Raw genomic sequence first — 10,000 nt, forward strand, 5'->3', positions numbered from 1 at the left:
TGCAGTGTGTGTGTGAGTCTTATGAGCTGCAGGTGTGTGTGTGTGAGTCTTAGCTGAAGCTGCAGGTGTGGTGTGTGAGTCTTATGAGCTGCAGGTGTGTGTGTGTGAGTCTATGAGCTGCAGGTGTGTGTGGTGAGTCTTATGAGCCTGCAGGTGTGTGTGAGTCTTATGAGCTGCAGGTGTGTGTGTGAGTCTTATGAGCCGCAGGTGTGTGTGTGAGTCTTATGAGCTGCAGGTGTGTGTGTGAGTCTTATGAGCTGCAGGTGTGTGTGAGTCTTATGAGCTGCAGGTGTGTGTGTGAGTCTTATGAGCTGCAGGTGTGTGTGTGAGTCTTATGAGCTGCAGGTGTGTGTGTGAGTCTTATGAGCTGCAGGTGTGTGTGTGTGAGTCTTATGAGCTGCAGGTTGTGTGTGAGTCTTATGAGCTGCAGGTGTGTGTGTGAGTCTTATGAGCTGCAGGTGTGTGTGTGTGAGTCTTATGAGCTGCAGGTGTGTGTGTGAGTCTTATGAGCTGCAGGTGTGTGTGTGAGTCTTATGAGCTGCAGGTGTGTGTGTGAGTCTTATGAGCTGCAGGTGTGTGTGTGAGTCTTATGAGCTGCAGGTGTGTGTGTGAGTCTTATGAGCTGCAGGTGTGTGTGTGAGTCTTATGAGCTGCAGGTGTGTGTGTGAGTCTTATGAGCTGCAGGTGTGTGTGTGAGTCTTATGAGCTGCAGGTGTGTGTGTGAGTCTTATGAGCTGCAGGTGTGTGTGTGAGTCTTATGAGCTGCAGGTGTGTGTGTGTGAGTCTTATGAGCTGCAGGTGTGTGTGTGAGTCTTATGAGCTGCAGGTGTGTGTGTGTCTTATGAGCTGCAGGTGTGTGTGTGAGTCTTATGAGCTGCAGGTGTGTGTGTGTGAGTCTTATGAGCTGCAGGTGTGTGTGTGTGAGTCTTATGAGCTGCAGGTGTGTGTGTGTGAGTCTTATGAGCTGCAGGTGTGTGTGTGTGAGTCTTATGAGCTGCAGGTGTGTGTGAGTCTTATGAGCTGCAGGTGTGTGTGTGAGTCTTATGAGCTGCAGGTGTGTGTGAGACTTATGAGCCGCAGGTGTGTGTGTGAGTCTTATCAGCTGCAGGTGTGTGTGAGTCTTATGAGCTGCAGGTGTGTGTGTGAGTCTTATGAGCTGCAGGTGTGTGTGTGAGTCTTATGAGCTGCAGGTGTGTGTGTGTGAGTCTTATGAGCTGCAGGTGTGTGTGAGTCTTATGAGCTGCAGGTGTGTGTGTGAGTCTTATGAGCTGCAGGTGTGTGTGTGTGAGTCTTATGAGCTGCAGGTGTGTGTGAGACTTATGAGCCGCAGGTGTGTGTGTGAGTCTTATGAGCTGCAGGTGTGTGTGAGTCTTATGAGCTGCAGGTGTGTGTGAGTCTTATGAGCTGCAGGTGTGTGTGTGAGTCTTATGAGCTGCAGGTGTGTGTGTGTGAGTCTTATGAGCTGCAGGTGTGTGTGAGTCTTATGAGCTGCAGGTGTGTGTGTGAGTCTTATGAGCTGCAGGTGTGTGTGTGTGAGTCTTATGAGCTGCAGGTGTGTGTGTGTGAGTCTTATGAGCTGCAGGTGTGTGTGTGAGTCTTATGAGCTGCAGGTGTGTGTGAGTCTTATGAGCTGCAGGTGTGTGTGTGTGAGTCTTATGAGCTGCAGGTGTGTGTGTGAGTCTTATGAGCTGCAGGTGTGTGTGTGTGAGTCTTATGAGCTGCAGGGTGTGTGTGTGAGTCTTATGAGCTGCAGGTGTGTGTGTGTGAGTCTTATGAGCTGCAGGTGTGTGTGTGTGAGTCTTATGAGCTGCAGGTGTGTGTGTGTGAGTCTTATGAGCTGCAGGTGTGTGTGTGTGAGTCTTATGAGCTGCAGGTGTGTGTGAGTCTTATGAGCTGCAGGTGTGTGTGTGAGTCTTATGAGCTGCAGGTGTGTGTGAGTCTTATGAGCTGCAGGTGTGTGTGTGTGAGTCTTATGAGCTGCAGGTGTGTGTGTGTGAGTCTTATGAGCTGCAGGTGTGTGTGTGTGAGTCTTATGAGCTGCAGGTGTGTGTGAGTCTTATGAGCTGCAGGTGTGTGTGAGTCTTATGAGCTGCAGGTGTGTGTGAGTCTTATGAGCCGCAGGTGTGTGTGAGTCTTATGAGCCGCAGGTGTGTGTGTGAGTCTTATGAGCTGCAGGTGTGTGTGTGAGTCTTATGAGCTGCAGGTGTGTGTGAGTCTTATGAGCTGCAGGTGTGTGTGAGTCTTATGAGCCGCAGGTGTGTGTGAGTCTTATGAGCTGCAGGTGTGTGTGTGTGAGTCTTATGAGCTGCAGGTGTGTGTGTGAGTCTTATGAGCTGCAGGTGTGTGTGTGAGTCTTATGAGCTGCAGGTGTGTGTGTGTGAGTCTTATGAGCTGCAGGTGTGTGTGTGTGAGTCTTATGAGCTGCAGGTGTGTGTGAGTCTTATGAGCTGCAGGTGTGTGTGTGAGTCTTATGAGCTGCAGGTGTGTGTGTGAGTCTTATGAGCTGCAGGTGTGTGTGTGAGTCTTATGAGCTGCAGGTGTGTGTGAGTCTTATGAGCTGCAGGTGTGTGTGTGAGTCTTATGAGCTGCAGGTGTGTGTGTGAGTCTTATGAGCTGCAGGTGTGTGTTGTGTGAGTCTTATGAGCTGCAGGTGTGTGTGTGAGTCTTATGAGCCGCAGGTGTGTGTGTGAGTCTTATGAGCTGCAGGTGTGTGTGAGTCTTATGAGCTGCAGGTGTGTGTGTGAGTCTTATGAGCTGCAGGTGTGTGTGAGTCTTATGAGCTGCAGGTGTGTGTGAGTCTTATGAGCTGCAGTGTGTGTGTGAGTCTTATGAGCTGCAGGTGTGTGTGTGTGAGTCTTATGAGCTGCAGGTGTGTGTGTGAGTCTTATGAGCTGCAGGTGTGTGTGTGTGAGTCTTATGAGCTGCAGGTGTGTGTGTGAGTCTTATGAGCTGCAGGTGTGTGTGTGTGAGTCTTATGAGCTGCAGGTGTGTGTGAGTCTTATGAGCTGCAGGTGTGTGTGTGTGAGTCTTATGAGCTGCAGGTGTGTGTGTGAGTCTTATGAGCCGCAGGTGTGTGTGTGAGTCTTATGAGCTGCAGGTGTGTGTGAGTCTTATGAGCTGCAGGTTGTGTGTGTGTGAGTCTTATGAGCTGCAGGTGTGTGTGTGTGAGTCTTATGAGCTGCAGGTGTGTGTGAGTCTTATGAGCTGCAGGTGTGTGTGTGAGTCTTATGAGCTGCAGGTGTGTGTGTGAGTCTTATGAGCTGCAGGTGTGTGTGTGTGAGTCTTATGAGCCGCAGGTGTGTGTGTGAGTCTTATGAGCCGCAGGTGTGTGTGTGAGTCTTATGAGCTGCAGGTGTGTGTGTGAGTCTTATGAGCTGCAGGTGTGTGTGTGAGTCTTATGAGCTGCAGGTGTGTGTGTGAGTCTTATGAGCTGCAGGTGTGTGTGTGAGTCTTATGAGCTGCAGGTGTGTGTGTGTGAGTCTTATGAGCGCAGGTGTGTGTGTGAGTCTTATGAGCTGCAGGTGTGTGTGTGTGAGTCTTATGAGCTGCAGGTGTGTGTGTGAGTCTTATGAGCCGCAGGTGTGTGTGTGAGTCTTATGAGCTGCAGGTGTGTGTGAGTCTTATGAGCTGCAGGTGTGTGTGTGAGTCTTATGAGCTGCAGGTGTGTGTGAGTCTTATGAGCTGCAGGTGTGTGTGTGAGTCTTATGAGCTGCAGGTGTGTGTGTGAGTCTTATGAGCTGCAGGTGTGTGTGTGAGTCTTATGAGCTGCAGGTGTGTGTGTGTGAGTCTTATGAGCCGCAGGTGTGTGTGTGAGTCTTATGAGCTGCAGGTGTGTGTGTGTGAGTCTTATGAGCTGCAGGTGTGTGTGAGTCTTATGAGCTGCAGGTGTGTGTGTGAGTCTTATGAGCTGCAGGTGTGTGTGTGAGTCTTATGAGCTGCAGGTGTGTGTGTGTGAGTCTTATGAGCCGCAGGTGTGTGTGTGAGTCTTATGAGCTGCAGGTGTGTGTGTGAGTCTTATGAGCCGCAGGTGTGTGTGTGAGTCTTATGAGCTGCAGGTGTGTGTGAGTCTTATGAGCTGCAGGTGTGTGTGTGTGAGTCTTATGAGCTGCAGGTGTGTGTGAGTCTTATGAGCTGCAGGTGTGTGTGTGAGTCTTATGAGCTGCAGGTGTGTGTGTGAGTCTTATGAGCCGCAGGTGTGTGTGTGAGTCTTATGAGCCGCAGGTGTGTGTGTGAGTCTTATGAGCTGCAGGTGTGTGTGAGTCTTATGAGCGCAGGTGTGTGTGTGAGTCTTATGAGCTGCAGGTGTGTGTGTGAGTCTTATGAGCTGCAGGTGTGTGTGTGAGTCTTATGAGCCGCAGGTGTGTGTGTGAGTCTTATGAGCTGCAGGTGTGTGTGAGTCTTATGAGCTGCAGGTGTGTGTGTGTGTGAGTCTTATGAGCTGCAGGTGTGTGTGAGTCTTATGAGCTGCAGGTGTGTGTGAGTCTTATGAGCTGCAGGTGTGTGTGTGAGTCTTATGAGCTGCAGGTGTGTGTGTGTGTGAGTCTTATGAGCTGCAGGTGTGTGTGAGACTTATGAGCCGCAGGTGTGTGTGTGAGTCTTATGAGCTGCAGGTGTGTGTGTGAGTCTTATGAGCTGCAGGTGTGTGTGTGAGTCTTATGAGCCGCAGGTGTGTGTGTGAGTCTTATGAGCTGCAGGTGTGTGTGTGAGTCTTATGAGCTGCAGGTGTGTGTGTGAGTCTTATGAGCCGCAGGTGTGTGTGTGAGTCTTATGAGCTGCAGGTGTGTGTGAGTCTTATGAGCTGCAGGTGTGTGTGTGTGTGAGTCTTATGAGCTGCAGGTGTGTGTGTGAGTCTTATGAGCTGCAGGTGTGTGTGTGAGTCTTATGAGCCGCAGGTGTGTGTGTGTGTGAGTCTTATGAGCTGCAGGTGTGTGTGTGTGTGAGTCTTATGAGCTGCAGGTGTGTGTGTGTGTGAGTCTTATGAGCTGCAGGTGTGTGTGAGTCTTATGAGCTGCAGGTGTGTGTGTGAGTCTTATGAGCTGCAGGTGTGTGTGTGAGTCTTATGAGCTGCAGGTGTGTGTGTGAGTCTTATGAGCCGCAGGTGTGTGTGTGAGTCTTATGAGCCGCAGGTGTGTGTGTGAGTCTTATGAGCTGCAGGTGTGTGTGTGAGTCTTATGAGCTGCAGGTGTGTGTGAGTCTTATGAGCTGCAGGTGTGTGTGAGTCTTATGAGCTGCAGGTGTGTGTGTGAGTCTTATGAGCTGCAGGTGTGTGTGAGTCTTATGAGCTGCAGGTGTGTGTGAGTCTTATGAGCTGCAGGTGTGTGTGTGAGTCTTATGAGCTGCAGGTGTGTGTGTGTGAGTCTTATGAGCTGCAGGTGTGTGGTGTGTGAGTCTTATGAGCTGCAGGTGTGTGTGTGTGAGTCTTATGAGCTGCAGGTGTGTGTGAGTCTTATGAGCTGCAGGTGTGTGTGTGAGTCTTATGAGCTGCAGGTGTGTGTGAGTCTTATGAGCTGCAGGTGTGTGTGAGTCTTATGAGCTGCAGGTGTGTGTGTGAGTCTTATGAGCTGCAGGTGTGTGTGTGTGAGTCTTATGAGCTGCAGGTGTGTGTGTGTGAGTCTTATGAGCTGCAGGTGTGTGTGTGTGAGTCTTATGAGCTGCAGGTGTGTGTGAGACTTATGAGCCGCAGGTGTGTGTGTGAGTCTTATGAGCTGCAGGTGTGTGTGAGTCTTATGAGCTGCAGGTGTGTGTGAGACTTATGAGCCGCAGGTGTGTGTGTGAGTCTTATGAGCCGCAGGTGTGTGTGTGAGTCTTATGAGCTGCAGGTGTGTGTGTGAGTCTTATGAGCTGCAGGTGTGTGTGTGAGTCTTATGAGCTGCAGGTGTGTGTGAGTCTTATGAGCCGCAGGTGTGTGTGTGAGTCTTATGAGCTGCAGGTGTGTGTGAGTCTTATGAGCTGCAGGTGTGTGTGTGAGTCTTATGAGCTGCAGGTGTGTGTGTGTGAGTCTTATGAGCTGCAGGTGTGTGTGTGAGTCTTATGAGCTGCAGGTGTGTGTGAGTCTTATGAGCTGCAGGTGTGTGTGTGAGTCTTATGAGCTGCAGGTGTGTGTGAGTCTTATGAGCTGCAGGTGTGTGTGTGTGAGTCTTATGAGCTGCAGGTGTGTGTGAGTCTTATGAGCCGCAGGTGTGTGTGTGAGTCTTATGAGCTGCAGGTGTGTGTGAGTCTTATGAGCTGCAGGTGTGTGTGTGAGTCTTATGAGCTGCAGGTGTGTGTGTGAGTCTTATGAGCTGCAGGTGTGTGTGAGTCTTATGAGCTGCAGGTGTGTGTGTGAGTCTTATGAGCTGCAGGTGTGTGTGTGTGAGTCTTATGAGCTGCAGGTGTGTGTGTGTGAGTCTTATGAGCTGCAGGTGTGTGTGTGTGAGTCTTATGAGCTGCAGGTGTGTGTGAGACTTATGAGCCGTAGGTGTGTGTGTGAGTCTTATGAGCTGCAGGTGTGTGTGAGTCTTATGAGCTGCAGGTGTGTGTGAGACTTATGAGCCGCAGGTGTGTGTGTGAGTCTTATGAGCCGCAGGTGTGTGTGTGAGTCTTATGAGCTGCAGGTGTGTGTGTGAGTCTTATGAGCTGCAGGTGTGTGTGTGAGTCTTATGAGCCGCAGGTGTGTGTGTGAGTCTTATGAGCTGCAGGTGTGTGTGTGTGAGTCTTATGAGCTGCAGGTGTGTGTGAGTCTTATGAGCCGCAGGTGTGTGTGTGAGTCTTATGAGCTGCAGGTGTGTGTGAGTCTTATGAGCTGCAGGTGTGTGTGAGTCTTATGAGCTGCAGGTGTGTGTGTGAGTCTTATGAGCTGCAGGTGTGTGTGTGTGAGTCTTATGAGCTGCAGGTGTGTGTGAGTCTTATGAGCTGCAGGTGTGTGTGTGTGTGTCTTATGAGCTGCAGGTGTGTGTGTGAGTCTTATGAGCTGCAGGTGTGTGTGTGTGAGTCTTATGAGCTGCAGGTGTGTGTGTGTGAGTCTTATGAGCTGCAGGTGTGTGTGTGTGAGTCTTATGAGCTGCAGGTGTGTGTGTGTGAGTCTTATGAGCTGCAGGTGTGTGTGAGTCTTATGAGCTGCAGGTGTGTGTGTGAGTCTTATGAGCTGCAGGTGTGTGTGAGACTTATGAGCCGCAGGTGTGTGTGTGAGTCTTATGAGCTGCAGGTGTGTGTGAGTCTTATGAGCTGCAGGTGTGTGTGAGACTTATGAGCCGCAGGTGTGTGTGTGAGTCTTATGAGCCGCAGGTGTGTGTGTGAGTCTTATGAGCTGCAGGTGTGTGTGTGAGTCTTATGAGCTGCAGGTGTGTGTGTGAGTCTTATGAGCCGCAGGTGTGTGTGTGAGTCTTATGAGCTGCAGGTGTGTGTGTGAGTCTTATGAGCTGCAGGTGTGTGTGAGTCTTATGAGCCGCAGGTGTGTGTGTGAGTCTTATGAGCTGCAGGTGTGTGTGTGAGTCTTATGAGCTGCAGGTGTGTGTGAGTCTTATGAGCTGCAGGTGTGTGTGTGTGAGTCTTATGAGCTGCAGGTGTGTGTGAGTCTTATGAGCTGCAGGTGTGTGTGTGAGTCTTATGAGCTGCAGGTGTGTGTGTGTGAGTCTTATGAGCTGCAGGTGTGTGTGAGACTTATGAGCCGCAGGTGTGTGTGTGAGTCTTATGAGCTGCAGGTGTGTGTGAGTCTTATGAGCTGCAGGTGTGTGTGTGAGTCTTATGAGCTGCAGGTGTGTGTGAGTCTTATGAGCTGCAGGTGTGTGTGTGTGAGTCTTATGAGCTGCAGGTGTGTGTGAGTCTTATGAGCTGCAGGTGTGTGTGAGTCTTATGAGCCGCAGGTGTGTGTGTGAGTCTTATGAGCTGCAGGTGTGTGTGTGTGAGTCTTATGAGCTGCAGGTGTGTGTGTGAGTCTTATGAGCTGCAGGTGTGTGTGTGTGAGTCTTATGAGCTGCAGGTGTGTGTGTGTGAGTCTTATGAGCTGCAGGTGTGTGTGTGTGAGTCTTATGAGCTGCAGGTGTGTGTGTGTGAGTCTTATGAGCTGCAGGTGTGTGTGTGTGTGAGTCTTATGAGCTGCAGGTGTGTGTGTGAGTCTTATGAGCTGCAGGTGTGTGTGAGTCTTATGAGCTGCAGGTGTGTGTGAGTCTTATGAGCTGCAGGTGTGTGTGTGAGTCTTATGAGCTGCAGGTGTGTGTGAGTCTTATGAGCTGCAGGTGTGTGTGTGTGAGTCTTATGAGCTGCAGGTGTGTGTGTGTGAGTCTTATGAGCTGCAGGTGTGTGTGTGTGAGTCTTATGAGCTGCAGGTGTGTGTGAGTCTTATGAGCTGCAGGTGTGTGTGAGTCTTATGAGCTGCAGGTGTGTGTGAGTCTTATGAGCCGCAGGTGTGTGTGAGTCTTATGAGCCGCAGGTGTGTGTGTGAGTCTTATGAGCCGCAGGTGTGTGTGTGTGAGTCTTATGAGCTGCAGGTGTGTGTGAGTCTTATGAGCTGCAGGTGTGTGTGTGAGTCTTATGAGCTGCAGGTGTGTGTGTGTGAGTCTTATGAGCTGCAGGTGTGTGTGTGTGAGTCTTATGAGCTGCAGGTGTGTGTGAGTCTTATGAGCTGCAGGTGTGTGTGTGAGTCTTATGAGCTGCAGGTGTGTGTGTGAGTCTTATGAGCTGCAGGTGTGTGTGTGAGTCTTATGAGCTGCAGGTGTGTGTGAGTCTTATGAGCTGCAGGTGTGTGTGTGAGTCTTATGAGCTGCAGGTGTGTGTGTGTGAGTCTTATGAGCTGCAGGTGTGTGTGTGTGAGTCTTATGAGCTGCAGGTGTGTGTGACTCACATCCTCTTGCCCTGCACGATCTCGATGTAATCCTCAGATCTGGAGTAGAATCCTTCAGGACTCAGAGCTCCCCAGAAGTTGCTCCACAGCTTCCCGTGTTTGGACAGCATGGGAGCTATGACCGACCTGAGAGAGGCATGGATGTTACCGTGACAACACATGCATGAGAACATGTGTACACGTCAGTGTGCAGGCGGAGCTGACGTACTTGTTTTCCTCCATCAGAATCCTCAGAGTGTCGGGGTTGGTCAGGGCCACGTCCGAGTCGATGCTGAAGAAGTAGTCGCAGTCTGGATCCTTTTTACACGCCTCGCTGCTCTCACACACGCACACACACACACACACACACACACACACACACACACACACACACACACACACACACACGCACACACACGCACGCACAATAAGTTTCAGCGTTCGGACTCCACTTCACTCTGAGGTAACGTCACTCCGAGGTAACGTGACGTCACTCCGAGGTAACGTGACTTCACTCCGAGGTAACGTGACTTCACTCTGAGCTAACGTGACTTCACTCTGAGGTAACGTGACTTCACTCTGAGCTAACGTGACTTCACTCTGAGCTAACGTGACTTCACTCTGAGGTAACGGGACTTCACTCTGAGCTAACGTGACTTCACTCCGAGGTAACGTGACTTCACTCTGAGGTAACGTGACGTCACTCCGAGGTAACGTGACTTCACTCTGAGGTAACGTGACTTCACTCTGAGGTAACGTGACTTCACTCTGAGGTAACGTGACTTCACTCTGAGGTAACGTGACTTCACTCTGAGGTAACGCGACTTCACTCTGAGGTAACGCGACTTCACTCTGAGGTAACGTGACTTCACTCTGAGGTGACTTCACTCTGAGGTAACGTGACTTCACTCTGAGGTAACGTGACTTCACTCTGAGGTAACGTGACTTCACTCTGAGGTAACGCGACTTCACTCTGAGGTAACGCGACTTCACTCTGAGGTAACGCGACTTCACTCTGAGGTAACGCGACTTCACTCTGAGGTAACGTCACTCTGAGGTAACGTGACTTCACTCTGAGGTAACGTCACTCTGAGGTAACGTGACTTCACTCTGAGGTAACGCGACTTCACTCTGAGGTAACGCGACTTCACTCTGAGGTAACGCGACTTCACTCTGAGGTAACGTGACTTCACTCTGAGGTAA

At 50.6% G+C, this 10,000-nt stretch overlaps 1 protein-coding gene across 1 annotated transcript in view; it reads right to left on the reverse strand.

The window, feature by feature from the left end:
- Window positions 1-10,000, reverse strand: part of plod3 (procollagen-lysine, 2-oxoglutarate 5-dioxygenase 3) — a 34,801-nt gene that overhangs the window by 13,115 nt on the left and 11,686 nt on the right. Inside the window, exons 11-12 of the mRNA XM_072376130.1 lie at window positions 9,027-9,131; window positions 8,819-8,944 (exon numbers count right to left, since the gene is read on the reverse strand). Of these exons, the coding sequence (XP_072232231.1) occupies window positions 8,819-8,944; window positions 9,027-9,131 (231 nt within the window). The remainder of the gene's footprint in view (window positions 1-8,818; window positions 8,945-9,026; window positions 9,132-10,000) is intronic.

This window comes from Leuresthes tenuis, unplaced genomic scaffold (assembly GCF_036924035.1).
Source record: "Leuresthes tenuis unplaced genomic scaffold, fLeuTen1.0.hap1 SCAF_22, whole genome shotgun sequence".
Taxonomy (NCBI): Eukaryota; Metazoa; Chordata; class Actinopteri; order Atheriniformes; family Atherinopsidae; genus Leuresthes; species Leuresthes tenuis.